The sequence below is a fragment of the Streptopelia decaocto genome (assembly GCF_964273445.1).
Source record: "Streptopelia decaocto genome assembly, chromosome: 2".
NCBI classification, from domain to species: domain Eukaryota; kingdom Metazoa; phylum Chordata; class Aves; order Columbiformes; family Columbidae; genus Streptopelia; species Streptopelia decaocto.
Genome location: NC_138655.1, coordinates 161402749 through 161421472, shown reverse-complemented (window position 1 = coordinate 161421472; position 18724 = coordinate 161402749). Strand labels below are relative to the sequence as shown.

The 18724-nt window shown below is 45.0% G+C and overlaps 1 protein-coding gene across 1 annotated transcript in view; it reads right to left on the bottom strand.

Annotated features, from left to right (window-relative positions):
• WNT9A (Wnt family member 9A) overlaps positions 1–18724 on the bottom strand; it is a 58157-nt gene that overhangs the window by 19453 nt on the left and 19980 nt on the right. Inside the window, exon 2 of the mRNA XM_082045535.1 lies at positions 32–291. Within this exon, the coding sequence (XP_081901661.1) occupies positions 32–291 (260 nt within the window). The remainder of the gene's footprint in view (positions 1–31; positions 292–18724) is intronic.

Here is an 18724-nt window from a genome sequence, read left to right as displayed (position 1 = left end):
CATCCCCGACCGAGACCCTTTCCCCACTCACCTCTCTTTAGCAAACTGGCCCGGTAGCGACCCTCAAGGGTGCAGTTCCAGCGCTCAAAGCGAAACTGGTATTGGCACTCCAGCGCACTCATGCTGATCGCCTCCATCAAGGTCTCAGCCACGCCGGGGTCCCGCCGGCACATCCTGCGCTGCTTCTTCTCCAGCTTCAGGCGGTCACAGACTTTGTAGTGGGCTTTGACGGCAGCTTCCTCCATTTCTGAGGTCAGAGGGAGGATGGTCAGGGGTTCGTTCCCCGTCAGCCTGTGGAGGAACAAAGAGGGACAGCGGTGAGGAGAGAGAAATAGAGCCCATGGTAGAAATAGGGGCCAAACGACTTGTTGGAGAGGGTCTAGAAAAGGCCACAAAAATGATTCAAGGCTGGAACAGCTCTGCTAGGAGGACAGGATGAGAGAGTTGAGGTGTTAAGCTGGAGAAGGCTCCAGGGAGACCTTATTGTGGCCTTTCTGTGCTTAAAAGGGGCCAATAAGAAAGATGGGGACAGACTATTGAGCAGGCCCTGTTGTGATAGGACAAGGAGTGATGGTTTCAAACTAAAGGAGGGGAGATTCAGGCTGGACATGAAGAAATTCTTTACAATGGGGGTTGTGAGAGCCTGTCCCAGGTTGCCCAGAGAGGTGGTGAATGAACCACCCCTGGAGACATCCCAGGCCAGGCTGGATGGGGCTCTGAGCAACCTGAGCTGGTGAAGATGTCCCTGCTCATGGCAGGGGTGGGAATGGATGAGCTTTGAACGTCCCTCCCAACCACAACTATGATTCTGTGGTGGGATTTGGCTTCCACCAGCTGAGCACCCACATGGACTTGCTGCTGCCCCCGCCAGGGGTGATTTTACAGCCAGGTTCTCTCTGCAGTGTGTGACCAATGTGGGAGCAAGAGGAAAAAGGGTAAGAAGCAATATTTGGATTGATGTGCTCTACCAGCTCTCACAGACCTTGTCTGGCCATAAGACCTTTGCAATCTCCCCTATTTCAGTTTTCAATGCAGTTCTGTGGTGAAGAAATAATGGAGGGTATCTAACTGCATGAACTTTGGGAACTAGTCAAAAGTGAAGTGCAGTGCTGCCACTCTCATATGCATTAAAAAAAAAAAAATAAAATAAAATAAAAATCAGCACATCAGTCAGAACTGGCTTAGGAAGTGGGATAGGGTGATTCATCCACCAGACCACAGAGAGACACACTGAGAAAGCACATACACTCTGCCCTCAGCAGAGGAGATCCTGACATAAAACCAAACGAGCCGCAGCCTGAGGCTTGAGAGCAGTGTACGCTTTTACAGGCAACACTGCCAAACGCTTTTACAAGTGAAAATGAGCTCAAAACCTAAAAAACGACCCCAATGTCGCATTGCCTTCTCCCCTCCCCTGCCTCCTCCGAGAACAAGGCCCTCGACTTGTACAATGCACAACGAAAGAAGCCAGCGTACTGTTGCCGGTGTCAAGTGACGAGCTGCTGGAAAAGGACCAGGCTGGCATCGGCCCCGGGGAGCAGAGAGGCTGGAGGAACATCTGCTGGGCTCAGGAGCGGGGTTGTTGGCCAAGCTGCCCGCACCCCACTCTCCTGGCTCCGTCCTGTTCCGGCCAGGTGCCAGTCCACGCAGTCAATGGGAATCACTATGTTGGGCTTCGAAGGACATGAAGACACATTTTCCCAGCCAAAAAAAGGAAGAACTGCTTAAAGCCAGAACTAAAAAAACACGCTGAAAGGTTGCGGTCCTGCACAGGCGAGCACAAAGATGGGTCACAGGCTTAGACATCTCCATCGCTGCAGACCACTGGGAGAAATGGGGTGGTGGGCACAGGAGAGGAGCACACACTCACCCGCTTTGCTGAACACAGACAGACCTTGGAAACACTTTAAAATCCCACCTGTCCTACAGGAGCAGTGGTTTGTTAGTTTAATTTTAATGAGTATTTCTCCCTAATGATGGGATGCATCATGCCAGGAGCACAGTCCCACAGGGCAAGCAGCTAGGATGCCTCAGATCTCAAACCTCCCTGCACAATGGCCACAAAATCCTGACCTGAGCCACAGACAGCAACATCCCATACAGATCCAATCATTACTGATGGTTTAATAAGATGAGAAAAAAAAAAAGCTGGGTTTAGGGTGTTTTCTGGTTTTGTTTCTTGTCTGTTTGGATTGGTTTTGTTTTTTTTTGGGGTGTGTGTGTATATATATATATATATATGTGTGTGTGTTTGTTTGGGTTTGGTTTTGTTGTTACTGTTTTGTTTGTTTTGTCTATTTAGGGGAACAGAGGCTGGCAGGGAAACATTCCCCTTCAGTTACCTGTGAAAAGATTAGAATCTGAAGAAAGAAACTGCAATAGCGCAAGTGAAGTCAGAATGATTTGTAGGAAACACGGAAAGCTAGTGTAACCTGTGTAAACTTCCAACAAAGTTTGTATTTTTCCCCTCAAATTCTGCTGCCCCAAAAGTGATAAAAAAGCATCCAAAAGGACAAACAGCAAGTGCCAACTGACAAATGTTATCCCTTATGTTTTTGCTCTGTCTGGACTGGGACAGAGTGGGGACATCACCCAGCCCTGGTGCCCCATGAACTGAAGCTCCAAGCAGGCTTGTTCAAGAGAAAGGTGGCTTGATCTGAGCTTCCCATTAGTAAAGAAGGTCTCCAGGACATTCATTCCTGGCCTCCATCAATACTTCTGCTCTGAAGGTTCACCCTGCAAGCTTTCACATTTGGTGCAAGAGCTGGCAAAGGAGGGCAAGGGAGGCATGAAAGCATTTTCTCCAGCTCCCCAGTTTACCTTTTCAATTGAGCAGGTATTGTTCAGCTAAATGTTCTGGAAAACATAAGCTCCAAGTATCATGTAGCAGATGGCTATCACAGGGAGAAGGGACACAGGAATTGATTCTACAGTCGAGATTTCTGTAGAGCAGTTGGTGATTTTGAGCCCCTTCACCACCTTCCCCCTTAGATGCTTGGCTTTGAGATACATGCAATTGGGTTGTGCTATCAGCAGCTACACTTTGACATATCTCCAAAGTGGGTCCCGATAAAAGTCACCTAAATAAAAACAAAATAACGAGCCCAGGATGGGGAGAATGTAGAAAACAGGATTTGTGATGAGCACAATGCCAGAGGACAGCCCTCCAGCAGCCAGCTTAGAACCCATAGAAACAATAGAAAAATGTCAGAAACGTCCATTTTCAGTGCTCTGCGCAAACGGCTGAGGTAGGAGTTCACCAGCTCTGATACCTGGGACACTTGGGTAACAGCTGTAGTGACACGGGAAAGATAGGTCAGCATGCAGAACTTCACTCCTTCAAGAAAAACACCCCTTCCTGAGAAAACAGCCCAAAGACAAGGCACTAACACCATGTTCTTATAGGGAACGCATAAGAACACCTTTTTCCACCTCCTGTTTCCTGATGCAGCTCTGCCTGTCCTCACACATTAGCGAAAAGAGGACATGAAAATCTGGTGAAAACAAGCCCATCCATCACTGTCATTGCTTGGACTAATTTCACTGGTTTTCAAGCTGGTCTGAATCAGATCGAAGCAAATGAATTAGGAAAGCATCTCCAGAACAAGACAAGGAGTAAATTTAGGGGGAAGGGGCTTCTCTTTTTTTTCCTAGCCAGGAAGCGATGAAGCTCTTCCAGGTGAAGACCTCCATGAGTGAAAGCAGCACACATGCACGAACACACACAAGTTTTCCCTCCCCAGCACTGGACATGCGCCCAAATCAGCAGGGGAGGACCGATGCAGCAGCCTTAGCTCTGCAGACATATTCCAGCAGCCCTGGAGAAGAAGGGTGAGGTGGCACTTTTTGGAGCATGGCATCAATAATAAACAAGCGCAGGCAGAGCCAGGGAGAGCCGGTGCCCCCACCTGAAATGCTGCCTCGGAGCTGCCGCTGCATGGAACCTTTATAATCCTATAAAGCCCTTTTATGCAACCTAGGCTGAGTGAGGTCCCGTAAGGCAACGGTGTCAGAGTCGGATGCTTTCTCAGCTCCTCACAAAGACCGGGCTGTTCCTTTCAAGGAAATTTTTTGGGGCAGGGGAGAAGGTGGAGGTGTTTTATTTTATACTCACCCAATCCACAACTGTTACAATTAGCGCTCTGTACAATTGTGTTATTTTCAATTGAGGGGGCTGAGCATGAGATGAAGGCATTTGTCCACCAAGAGCCTGGAGAGAGACCAAACAGCACATCGCACGCAACCCAGGAAGCTTTAACTCTCTGGAAATTAACTCTGGCCTCTATGAGCACAATATGAATCTACAAAGTCAAGAGACAATTTCTGCTTCATAATTTGACCTAATCTTCTGTGCCTCTTGTCTGACTCTTGCTTTGAGTGGCACACTTGCCCTGTCCAGACCTCAGGAAGGACTTGGTTGCTCAGTGCCATACCCACCTCCCCGAAAGGAACCTTTGCAACATCATCTGCACCATTCTCCTTCCAAATGAATGTCATTAGTTCGAAGCCAGGAAAACAGAAGGTTTATTATCACCAGCAAGACCTATACAGTTTGCACATGCACTACTGGTGGCGCTCGGCTGCCTTGGTTGTGAACTTCATGTCAAACATCTCTAATTTCTTTGCCATCCTGGAGTTCAGACTCCAATCACTGAGGCTTGGGAGAGATCCCAAAAACAGCCCCTGCCACAGCACGACTCACACCGATAGCTGTGCAGCCAAGTTTTATCTGTAGTACCACAGAATGACTGCCCTTCCAGAGAAGCAATTCAAGATGGGTCTTGCTTTCAGCTCATCTCAGAAGTCAAGGGTTTTTATAGCCTCGTCAGCTCACACTTCCATCAGTGCCCCTGTATTTTCCCTTATTTAACTGGGGATTTTCCTGGTGAGAATTTGTGGGGGATGAGACAGAAGTAAGGCGCCTGCATAGACCTGTGAGTGCACTCTTGTTTTTGACGTGCTCAAGAGTTTCCTTTGCAAATGCCGCCAGAGACGCGAGCCAAGGTGAGCTGCTTTCCTGCAAGGAAACGCCTCTGCTATACCCGCCTGGAATGACAGACCTGCTGAAATATTGCATTCCTATCCCGGTGCTTCCTTCACTGCCGGGAGATTTATCTTTAGTACATCTGTACAAAGATCTAATTGATTCTAATTTCACTTTTTACATTAATGTCTTTCCCGTAGCATTGCTACTCTTTTGATCCTTTTTCTTCTCTCTCCATTATTTTTATTTCTTTTAATAATTAAAAAAAAAAATGTTTGAAAAGCTGAGAACTTTCACACTAACTTTCTTCACTGTAATACCCAAATTAATGATTCTACAAATCAAGGAGGCAGACTGAATTATGCTAGACACCAGGCTTATACTATTGTAGCTTGCATCCAACAACCTTCAGCTGCCCTCTCTTCCCTTCACCATCACTTCCCACACTGCAAAGAACCTTTCCTAGACTGCTCTGCCGTCGTCCCTCCAACCCACAAAGCCTAAATGCTATTTGAATTACAACAAGCTAAAAGTCCAAGAAAATGCTGAATTCCATTGTGAGTGATGAAGACTTGATACTTGGAGCAAGAGCTGGCCATTGAAGAATCAACTTCCTCATTCTGTATTGTGTTGTTTGGGGTTGTTTGGTTTTTTTTTTAAGTGTTCACAGGTACAAGTGCCACCATTGTGCTCACACTGTAACCCAAAGTCCTTTGGAGGAAACTATGTGAAGAGCACTCAACCACCTCCTTCCTGCTCCTCCCAGAGCTGCCAGAAGCATTGGTAGACCCCCAAATCATTCCAAATCAGAGAAGGCTTTCTCTTCTTTGCTACTAAATAATTAGATCTCTATTTTCTATCTACCCCTCAAAGTCAGAAATAAGTGGTTTTGCTCCAAGACACAATGCTCACCCCATTATTCAGGCATTAGTGTCTATGTCACCTTACTTAGACCACAAAATCCAGTCCCACACATGCTAGTTTCAAAATTCACTCCCATTTGCTGAGCTACAAAGCCAAAGGTTTCCTACTTTGGCTAATGTATACACATGCAAAAAATAAAATCACATATCCCCTTAAGTCCTCACAAAAAATATAATGTAAGGTATTCTCCAAGGCTCAGCAAGGATTTCTTGGCTTCCACAATATCCTGCTATCTCAGTACATTAACTCCCTTAATGAAGATTGCTCTGTTAGAGTTATTCACTTTTAGCTCAACCCCTTTCTGGCGTAATTTTTCCACCAATCTCCTCTGCCATTGTACTGTGACATTGTGAGGGTCTGAGAAGGTGACAGGAGGAAAAGTGTTTCTCCCAGTCCTAGAAAACATAGATCATCTAGGGCTTCACAGGACAGAGATGAACAGCCTGCACTGCACCTACAAATACAAAACAACTAAAACTCCATTTATCTTGGTACTTTGCTCCCCTTATCATCATCCACAGACCACTGCCCCTTACACATGCTAGATCTCTTCCTTTGAGATCTTTCCCAACCAACTCTCTGCTTTGTGCTCACCTTCTTGCTCTTCCTGTCATTCTCCACAAACAATGGAGTCTTGCTGTCGGAGACCATTAAACAAAGCAAAGAAAAATTAGAAACTCAAGTAACAAATACAGCTATCCTCATCATTGGATCTCCTTCTGAGTGGTGGGAATTAGGAGGATAGAGAGGAGAAAAGCTAAAGCATGTGGGAATTTCCAACCCCATAGATGATTCTTAACAGGGAAGCAATCAGTCTCCATCAGATTCCTGATGAAGTATGCTCAAATGGATTTTTTTCTCCTTTTTATTTTATTTTTTAGGAGACAAATATGCAGATTTTTTTAGGCTTCAGTCATTCAAACTTGTCTTAGATCACTCCTCTGCCTGGATAGATCTATACAGTGGTTTCCTCTGAGCATCTTGGACAAGAGAATGGAGGAGTGGACATGTAAGGATCCTGCTACACATGCCTGCCAGGCTCTTAGGTCCTATCAAAAGTTATTCCCACCATCCAGCAAAAAAGAGAAATAACAGCTACTTCTGGAAGAAAGAATTTACTGGTGCAAAACCCCAGCTCTTCCCTTTCCAACCCCACTTTCCTGAATGCTTCTAACACTCACAGCAGCCAATCTGATCCTGAATCATTACTCTTTTTTCAGGAACAGAGATAATTTATTCCTCAAGTTTCCCACTTTAGCCTTAGCTGAATTTCACACAGAAATCAGAGGACTTCTCCCAAGCTGCTGGAACACAGCAGTCCAAGAAAGCTGAATCTTCCCAGGCCAGCTGTCCTGCACCAAGAAGAGACCTGGACCCCAAGCACCTTTACACCAGTTCAGAAGGGATTTTTCTGTGAATGGGGCAAGACGCAGATGGTTGCCTCCCAAATACAGCATGGTTACTGCATATATAAATAAGCTTCCATGCAATTTCCTGCCAGAACATGCCCTCAACTTCTCCTGTACAAATTACCAAAAGTTTGGCACATAGTACATGAGGGCAAAATTTAGCAGCTGAAGGAAAAATACTTCAGTGAATGAGCAGGGAATACGTGACTTGGTTCAGATGTGGAGGGCTGGAGATGTTCTCATTACCGTGCATTCCTGAGTAGGACCTGTGGGACCAAGGTGCCATGAGGAGCAGCTATTTTTGCACTGTGGCAATCAGAAGGACCACAAGCAAATACTTCAAGCTACTGCAGCATTTCCCACTCATGTGAAGCAGAAGATCCGCATGGGTTGTGAATTACAGCTAATAGTGTCCCAGTGAATTAAGGAATCATTGTGTTCCCTTCTGCCTCCCTTTCCCCAGTAAGGAGGGCATCAACAATCACAGGGAAACCCCACAGGAGAAGGAGGAATCACGCTTGGGTCTTTCAGCCCTTGGTGGTATTCCTGAAGCACAAGACTGAACTATTCTCCTTTCCTGCCCCCTCCTTACAACAAACCTTGTTCAGAAAGGTGACAACCTTTGATAGAACAAGGGGTAATGGGATCATGTCATTGACATCATGACAATTCAGGGGTAATGGGTACAAACTGGAACACAAAAGGTTCCACTTAAATTTGAGAAGAAACTTCTTCAGGGTGAGGGTGGCAGAGCCTGGCCCAGGCTGCCCAGGGAGGTTGTGGAGTCTCCTTCTCTGCAGACATTCCAACCCGCCTGGACACCTTCCTGTGTAACCTCAGCTGGGTGTTCCTGCTCCATGGGGGGATTGCACTGGATGAGCTTTCCAGGTCCCTTCCAACCCCTGACATTCTGTGATTCTGTGAAAGCTTCCAGTCCATAAAAGCAAAAGACATTTTTATTTTAGGTAAATATCAGAGTTGCAGCATTAAGGTTCACCAGCATGGAAACAATACCAAGGAAAACGCAAATATCAGTATTTGCAAGATTCCCTTTACAATTCCCATAGCTTGTGCTGACCAGTTCCCAGCGCCAAAACGCCTTTAGAAAAAATACTGCAGGATTTTTGAGGAGGGGGTGTTCAGTTTTTACAGCTCGATGACTATCAGTTGCCCTCAGCTGGGACATCCCAAGTAGCTTGGCCCCAAGAGCTACCAGCAACCTAATTCCACCAGAATAACCTATTTTGTCTGTAAGCAAGCAGAGGTGGACAAAGGAGGCAGGGAGCGGGGAGAAGGAAGGGAAGGTTGTTTCCTCTCCCCCTTCATCCTCTCAAGAATGAAACAGCAATCAGCGAGATTTATGAAGGATTTTCAACCCAACTTAAAACTGGCCGGTGAACCGCGGTGCCAGTGGAATGCACGGGCCAGGCAGCAACAGGGGCTTTCGCTAACGATTTAATGTGGAATTAGCTTTGCCCTTCACAGCCTGTGCCAGGAATTACCCCCCCCCGGCCTGGGCAGCTCCCAGACCCCCACCCCACAACCCACCACGGCTCCTTATCCCAGCCACTGCTTATTTTTGTATTTTTAGTTTAACATTTCTTTTGGCATGGGTCCCACTAGACCGTAGGCAACAAGTAGCTGTGAGTTTTGGTGCAGGGAAGTGGTAAATGGGGAGCAAAGCGATAGAAGAAGATGAAGAAATAAGCTCAGAAGAAAAAAAGACTTGTTTTAACCCATTTAGCTCTCCACAGTGTGGAAGGAGGAAAGAGAGGTTTTCAGAATATTTTCCATGATGAGCTGGAGAGAGATTTGCACATGCACATCAGATCTATGCTCTATAGTAACACCTCCTTGCAGAAGGAAGACAAAACTAACATAAGGTAGGTTTGGTTTTTTTTAATTATTGTGGGTTTCTTCATTTTTTAGGTAGTTTTTGTGGGTTGTGGTGTAGATTTTTTTTGTTGTTTGTTTGGGATTTTTTGGGGGGAGAGGAGTTGTTTTGTCAGATCCCTGGTGCAATAAAAACCAGCTCAGCTGCATCCTTGACATGGGCTTAGAGCAGTTTGTTTTAATCTAGAATTGGGCCTAAGAACTCTCCATAACATAGAAAACAAGGGATATTTCTAGTTCACATTTACAGAAAATATACATAACCATCTCTCTCCCCACCTTGCCTTTGAATTGTTTCTGGTGGGGTTGAGGAGCAGGAGAAGATTACAGATATAATGGATCACACAAAGGAATACAGCAGAATAATTTATACCCTATTTTAAAGAAAGCAGACCAAAAGAAACAGATCAGGTGCTCAATGGCATGATTTTCTGGCAACAAAAAGTTAAGCCATATGCAAACTCTGTTACATCTGCTCCTACCTAAAGCCCAAATTCCTAAAAGCCAGAGTGTCATCTCTGCTATTAACCTGCAGCAATAGCTTTGGTTTTCTGTTCCAAGCAAAGGAAACACAAGTTCTTGGTCTTTCTTGGTAGCTTCCTTTGTCTAGAGACGGTTGCACATAACAAAGGACATCTAACCTTTTAAATTTAAACAAAGAGGACCCAAAACCCCATAGATCATAGAACTATTTTGGTTTGAAAAGACCCTCAAGATCATCAAGTCCAGCCATTAACCCAACCCCTGGCACTACCCATGTCCCCAAGAACCTCTTCCGCACATCTGTTCAACCCCCCAGGGATGGTGACTCCAGCACTGCCCTGGGCAGCCTGTTCCAATGCCCAACAGCCCTTTGGGGAAGATATTGTTCCTAATATCCAATCTAAACCTCCTCTGGCACAATTTAGGGTCATTTTCTCATCCTATCGCTTGTTATATGGGAGAACACCACCCTCCATGCAGAGATCAGACCTGCTGACTCAGGCCACACGCAGCATTCAAAAAAAAGTAATAAATACAAGACTGAGAATGGAGCCTGTTTTCCAAACAGCACATCATTTATCTGCAAGGCTCATTGCCACCAGATGTTGTGAAGCCCAAAATTATGAACAGATTCCAAAAGGGAATAGACAGATTCAGGAAAGAGAAGTTCACCCAGGTGGGTGATGAAACACGAGGGCTTGAATACAACCTCTGGCTGAGGACATGCCAGGAGACGCATCACTTGTCCCATTTCTTTTTGGCTTCCCCAGATGTCCATGCCTGGTTGAAGAAACCTTTGGTTTGTCCCTATAAGGTAATTACTATGTTCTCAGCACCAAGACAGGTACCTATAAGAGATGCACTGCAGAATCTTTCTTTGACTGCAGCATCTATAGCATCATTCCAGGACCTAAAGGGGACCTACGAGAAAGCTGGAGGGACTTTCTGCAAGGACATGTAGTGATAAGACAAGGGGTAATGGCTTTAAACTGAAAAAGGGGAGATTTAAATTAGATACAAGGAAAAAATTCTTCCACATGAGGGTGGTGAGGCACTGGAACAGGTTTCCCAGAGCAGCTGTGGATGCCCCATCCTTGGAAGTGTTCAAGGTCAGGTTGGTTGGGGCTTTGAGCAACCTGGTCTAGTGGAAGGTGACCCTGCCCATGGCAGGGAGGTTGGAATAAGATGATCTTTATAATCCCTTCAAAGCCAAACCATTCTATAGTTCTATGATTTAATTCACACTCTCCAACCCTTTCAATGACAGCAAGAACTGACCCAGTGGTGACAAGCACACACCACACACTAGCACACTGTAAAAAATTTCTTCCTCATAAAGAAAGAGGGTGGTAAAATCCTGTCCCAGGTTGCCCAGAGAGGTGGTGGATGAACCATCCCTGGAGACATCCCAGGCCAGGCTGGACGGGGCTCTGAGCAACCTGAGCTGGTGACGATGTCCCTGCTCATGGCAGGGGTGGCACTGGACGAGCCTTGAAGGTCCCTTCCAACCCAAACTGTTCTATGAATGCTTTGCAACGCTGGGTTGATGGATTCATACAGCCAGCTCTTTCTGCAGAGACACTATTGCTGTCGTGCTCACTTTGGGTAACCCCACCTCCACAGTGCCAGCAGCAACCCTGCCCCATTCCCAGCAATCCCACCACATCCCCAGCAGCAACCCAGCCGCCCACGGCAGCCCTCAGCATGCCGGGACGTGGACGTGCCTCGCACGGCTCCAGCGACAGCACGGCCAGCCATGTGTCAGTGTCAGTCTCTCCCACCCGCTCCTGCCAGGGAACGCATCTGAGTTCATCATGAATCACCCATTTGTCTCACTAACACCTCAGCCAGCCCTTTTGTTAAGCCTTTATCTACCCAATTTAACAGCTCCGCAGCACGCATCACACAGCAGGACTTGGCCTCTTCTTTCCACCCCCCCTTCCCCATCCCGTCTGTCGGATAAATCGTCTGTCGCTCCCGAACACTGCCCGGTCTGTTCTCGGCAGATGCTGCAGTTACGGAGCTGCCCTTGCCCAGACCACAGAGATTGGCAGCCAGGGAAGAAAAACTGCTTGGAGCCAATGCAGCAGCTTCACCTCCCAGCCTGAAGATCTCCCTGTGCACACACACGCTCAAGTAGCACAGTAGCAAAGGGAAAATAAAGGTTATTCTGGAGACAACACAAATCTCAGAAGCTTGAAGTTGAACCTTTGAATGGAAATAGCTCCCCAAGCTTGTTGGGACAGAAAAACTGGAGAATGAACTTCCTCCTCCTTCCCCAGCCGTAGCTTTTACATTCAGGTCCCAGCTGGACACAGACTGGCTCCCAGTCAACTTCTGGACAAATGACAGTTTCTAGAAACAGGCATGCAGATTAATGCAGAAGGGGGTTTACCCCTCCCCCTCCCCTCAAAACATTTTACCCAGCCCCTATTTTATATCGCACGGAGGTCAGCTCGTGGAGTATTTAGATGGTTGGGTGGTTTGACACATCATCTGATCTATTTTGGGAGCAGTTTACAGCTCTGCAATTCCTCCTCTGCACAACAGCGATAGCTTTTCCACTCTAATGTCATATTATCCTCATGGCAGGTTTGAAAACTAAACAGGTGAAAAAACAAACTTTCTGGGCACTGGAGAGAGCAGGATGCATGAGATGCAGATTATGCTGATGGAATGGTTCAAGTTTATCCTCATTCTGAGCCCCAACAGAATGAACTGTGAACACAGAGGCTGGTTCCTTACAAAACTCAAGAGAAGGATACTCAAAAGCTCTTGCATAAAGGTCATCCCATGACAAAATGTGTCTTATGAATGTCTTTCGGAAGGAGCTTCACAGTCCTGAGGTTTCACAAGCCTCAGATGAAACTTCAGCAGTCAGATCTTCAGCTAAGCAAGTTAAATCTGGCCAAGGTTCGAAACTCATCAGATAAGGATAAACCACCAGTGCAGGAGATGTTCTCACTGATATATCCTAGAACAAGTTCCTATGAAGCCAACCAACATCACATCTTGCTGTCTTCTGCTCCAAATGCAAGGGTTCTACACGGTCCTTCCCTCACTGCCATCCATTGAATAACATTACTCTTTTCCTTGATCTTCTCCAGCACCCCAAAACATGGCTCCTCCACATCACAATTTGTCCCAGCAAGAAGATAGAAAGAATAAAAACCGTGAACATTTGTCATCAGTCTTCTAACATCCATTCACCACCACCAGGAAAGGCCCAGGTCTCACACCACCCTTCCTCAACAGTCTTAATCCATGAACACTTCTGTGGAAGGGAAGCAGATGCTGTAACAGCATCTAATCACATGTGATGAATACATTGATATTAATGGCCAAGATGTCTTTAACAGGCCTGTGCTGCTGGCAGGACCCTCACCTTTTGAAGGTAACTGGACTACAGAATATCAGCAAGGACTTGAGCCAGACCTACCTTTGCCAGCACTTCAGGTGAATACCCTCGGAATACTTGGCAACTTCAGCATATACATCTTTGTGATGCTATATAGAGTCTATATGAAGAATGATATTAATCAAAATACTATAGCCCAGGAAGAGCCAAAGCTTTATTCTAATAGTGCTGCTGAATAGATGGGGCTGCATACCATCCATCTTCAAAGCAACACATTCGTGCTCAGTAATTAAAGGAAAACCCTTTATGTGTTGTATTAAAAAGGCATCTGGGGCACAGTTGACCAACCAGCATTAAGAAAAGCATTTCCTTCCTGTATTGATCATCCCTCCATCCAACTAAGTTGCATTAAAAAGGCAGGAGGGTGGATAACAAGCCAAGTGTTATACATCGCAAATTCTGATTAGATTATGAAACTTTAAGACGATCTTAACAAGTGGACAGTGTGCATTTTACATAATTAGCTTGTTACTTATAAATGCCTTCCATAGTGCCAATGGCAGATTTTCACCACCTAAAATAGCCTAAAGCTGTTGGATTCAAGAACTCCTGCCATCCCAATTTAGATCAACTCAAATACAGAAACCACGAGGTGGTTTCGTTACACCAAGATTAAGAATTGAATCGGCTCTTGTGTGCCTGGATGTTGGAAGGGGTAAAAGATTACAGAGGGCAAAGACATTATGTCACACTGCACCTCGCCAGCCCAGTCCTCACCTAATGTGAAAGCTGTTCTTCCCAGCATTTTGACAGATTTCAAGTTTCTTTTGGAAGGACATAGCCTCACTTTAAGACTGGACATAAAGATGTACCATTGTTGGATGCCACAGCTCTATCCATATTCATTTAGCAGAGAACTGTTCACCAGGTCCATGAGACACATGCTTTATGAAGCTGGGACTGTTCTACCTCAATTCCAAGAAGCAGCTCAGAGCAGGCCTCAAATTACAACCACTGACTATAAAATATGACCTCAGAAGTAGCAAACCAGGAGAGGAAGCCATTTGATTTCCAGGTTTCTCATGCTTGAAAAGGAAATCCCAACACAACGTTATTCCCATGCCAGTCCCAACACCACTCTTTCCCAGTGCCTGCAGGCATCTAAAGGGAGAGGCATTTTCAATTCTAAGTAAAAAGTGCAATAAAACATGCTAGAAAGCACCTTGAGGAAAAACTGTCTCATGGTAAGAGTTTCTACAGGCTTAGAGTTATCCCAGAACGCAAACATCACCCAAGACACCGTCAACCAACTTGTGCAAGTTCCCATTTTCTAAACCACCCACCAACAACTGGCAAAAGAAGCAGAGCAGAAGAACAGTCCTTCAGTCATTGGTTACCCAAATATACCACAGAGGTTAAGTTATGAGGTCTGCGGGTGAATACTATGTGATGCCCCATCCTCACCTAATGAACAGCATTAAGAGATACACAAAAATGCCATGGTGTAACACTGTGTATGCCATTTCAGTATGTCATATAATGGCCACTTCCATATGTCACAGAATGGTCATTTCCAAGGACTGAAGGTGAAGATCATGGCCATGTAATGCACCATCCAGCCCCAAAGAATGTGATGAAAAAGGAAAGTACGCCCCATTTCCCTTTGTTTTATTCCTTATACTCCAGAAATGCCATTGGGTCCACCCTCTTCAACAAATCTACAGTGCAGGATTTGAATCTTTTCCTTCAGAAAGATTATCAAGTTACAGCTGAATGAACGGCATAAGGTTCCAGCTGACTGTGAGAATCTACAGTGAGGTCAGAAGCTCCAACTGAGAGATGTCCCATTAATCTATATTTGGGAAAACCCAACACAGAAGAACAAAACCCAACCAGTGCACTTTCTGGGCTCAACCCTACAAGAATGACCGAGGTTGATACGCTGTCTTACAGAGTAAATTGTTTGTGTGGTCTGAGAACACACGATCCACCTCTCAGTCCAGGGCTGAATGACCATTTTTTCCCAAATTAACAAAGGCATTTATAGCTGACATCTTATTTGAAATAATCACGATTTATATTCCTAAACTCCTCTAGAATTCAGAATGCTTTAGAGTCCATCTGTGAAACAGAGATTAAGAGATTTTCAAGTCTTGTATCTAAATTATTCCTGGTGAACTCTTTTAAGAACTAGAAGCGGAAGAAGTAAAAAGAACAAAGTTATTATATACAAATGACTGGCAACTCAGCCACTGAAGGGCCATGAAACATCAGCGTAACTATGTGTATGCCTTAGGAAATTAATTCTACCTAAAAATGTTATGGAAACACTTTCTGCAAGAAGGAGCACTGCACGAGATAGACATTATTTTCTAAATTCCCATCTTGTCTTTGTTCCCTCAGGACAACTAGATGAAAAGGAGGCAGGGGACCAAAGTAAGAGCAAACTATGATCTTATAAGTATCATTCTGGAGAACTAAAATCCATACTACAACTCAAATTCAGTCAAACAGCTTTTACGTTGTTCACAAGTCATTAGCATGCCTCATTTTCCAGGTATTGAGTCTTTGGGTTTCCCTAGTGATGACAACTAAACATGGGATGACTTATAATTCTAAGTACTCAGAAATAATAAAAAGAAAGCTGACTTTCAGCATCAGAAGGGATGATGTTGATAAGTGGACTCTTGAGAGCTTTTTCTTTGAACTGTGTCTCAGGCAGTATCTTAAAAACACCCACGAGGAACCAAATGTGTTTTCCATTGAGTACAGGACCTGGATAATGTGTTCTAAATAAGCCTTGGGGCCATGTGATTATTGAGAATGGTAAAGAGAAATATTTATCAATTGCCCATTCACTGGAAGAGGCAAAGATTTTGCAGACAAAAACTTGCAAACAATCATGGAACAGAATTCCATTGCAGTGTGCATGCACGGAGTAGGTTTAGGTTACTCATACAGCTCACCTCTGAAGTTTCCCAAGTTAAACTGTGAAACCTTACATTAGCTGTAATTGTGTATTAAAAGCTACCTCCAGATGCTTTAGGTGCTGGCATTAAATCACACGGTTTCTGAATTTCCTTGCAGGTGGATTTCAGTAGTTATGCTCATTTTTCACATGTATTTGCCAGAAATGGTGTTCAGCACTACAAGGGATGAGCAAATTCCAGTGTCTCCAGCCTGTTCCTGCTGGGTATATAAATCAGTGAAGTCCTGCAGCATGTATAAACAATCAGATAATAAATGGCAATGCTTTGGTGCAGGTGAAATTTGACATGGAAAAACTACAAATAGGAAAACTAAAAAAAAAAAAACCACAGAGCATATTCTGTAAGCTTTGCTGCAAGTCTTCATGAGCAACCTATATCTTCCTTTGCTGCTTGACACTTCATATCCTAACATGACCGGTAATAAAGAACACTGAGAACTCCCTCCTTGGACTACTCCATCAACAGATGCTCATTAGAGCTACTCACAACCAGAGCAGCTCCAGCCTGAAATGGAGTTTCCATCTGTCTTCAAAATGCACGTGGGCTTGCTTTACAATTCCCACATCCCACCTTTTTTGGTGGGTCTAGAGACTGAATCATCATCCCCAGGATGATACAGGGCACCTATCAGAACTGGAGCCAATGGGCTAAAATAAAAGAAAAATCAGAGTCTAACTTAATTTCCAAGTGTCACAAAGGTGCTCAGCTAGACAGGGAAATCTCAAAAATTATGAATAGTGATACCGGAACAAGACTAAAGGCTTATGTTTCTGAGAAAAGAAACAACTTGCCTATGAATAAGTCTCCCCAGCAGGTTTTCTCACCATACAGGAGAAACAGGACCAGAGCTGTCCGCTCAAGGCCAAATAACATGCAGAAGGAGAAAGTCGGGGCAAAAGTAGTTAAAAGCTGGCTGAACCACCCCACTTGCACTCCAGTTTAGCCTGAGTTATGTTTTCCCTTGAATACTGTGGCAAAGCATATTTGAAAGGAGAGGTACGAACGCAAGGTGAAGGGAAATAATTAGGAGATTCATGCAAATGTCAGCTTCAATAGATACATTCACCAAGATAACTCTTTGGCCTGTTCTACAAACCAGAACTAGAAATTCCCAACGCTTTAAGCAAATCACTGCAGAACAGCATTGCTGAAGCAGCAGCTGAAACCCAATAGCACTGCGACAAAACTTGGCTACGTCCTTCTCTTCGGTTTTAAGTCCTTCCCTGGTAGACGGTATCACATTCCCCCTTCCCCTTTCTTCATCTATGCTTGAGACTTTCCAGTTGGCCCCGTGTCAGGAAAACAGTCCCACCCCCAAGCCTTGGTCTCTTATCCCTGCAAAAGCACATGGCTTCTGCCAAGCTTTCCACCGGCCTCCCCGGCTCCCTCCAGCCCTTACTGAGGTTATGGAGGCATCCAGCATCCCCTGACCTGCATCCCCAAGGGATGCCAACCCACAAATCTCACACCTCAGTTCCCTGAAACCCTGCGAGCATGGGTTACACTTGTGAATCTGCCGACTGAACCACAGGAACAAGAGTGGCAGGATCTCACTTGCTTTGCCAGCTCTCTCTCCACCAAGATCCCCAGAGTGACATTTGTTTTCTCGGTGGTGGAGAAAGGAATCCCTCCAGTTTACCCCTCTCCAGCCCCAAAATAGCAGTGGTTTAAAGTGTCCCAACAGCATATCATCTGCATATGCAGCTCAAGCAATAAGCAATGCTGAAACTAAAATCAGGGAAAGACATTTTATTTTATAGCAACACCCAGGACACATAACGTTTTTCTGTTACAGGCTGACTGCAGGTCTCAGGACAGAAGGGAGCAAGAATAACCCAACCTAGCATGCAACTATTGATATTACTTATCAAAAACACTATTTGTATTCATTTCTTCCACCCTTTGTCAAAAAGTTTAAGCAAGTACTCAAGACTAGTTTCCTAGGGTCGTAATTTCCCACCCAGCTTTCTGCTGAAGGAGATCCATGTTGATAGTCTTGACAATTCAATAACAAACTCTGATCTATTCTGGAGCTGTGGAGAAGCAAAGTCAACTTTATCAAAGCAAACAACAGCTTCAAGGAGGAACATAAGGCCCAAACAACACAAAGATGAGAGGAAACCTTTACACCAGAGCTCCATAACAATTTCTTTGTGAATCAAGAGCATTCTTCACACTGGAATTTTCCTCCAGGTTAAAGAGGGCTTGCAACACACTAAAAAAAAAAAAAGCAGCCCTCTAAGTTTCCAAAGTATTTCAAGTGATAAAACCAAAGTTACAGCCCAAAAATAAATCATAACAGTAATATGCACACGCTTGAGAGAAAACAAACAGACATAAACCTACACTGGAAAAATCTTACACTTAGTGCAGCCAAAATGCCAGTTGATACATGTCACATTTGGGCGCTCCAGGCAACGCTATCACAATGGCTAATACAGGCAGAACTCCAAGACGAGTGTCCAAAGCCCAAGAGGACACACAGATGTTCCCTGGAGCCTTAGAGAACAGCAATGGCATCTCAGGCCTTTTGCTGAAGCTTTCACACACGTTTAGCATCTTGAGTAGCAGAGCAAGTCGAAGAGAGGCTACGACCTTTCAGATGCTGTTACCGGCTAATCCTTCTTGAAGAAGGGCCTTGGAAAACATTTAGATTGAAGTATCCATGAGATTAAGATGTTTA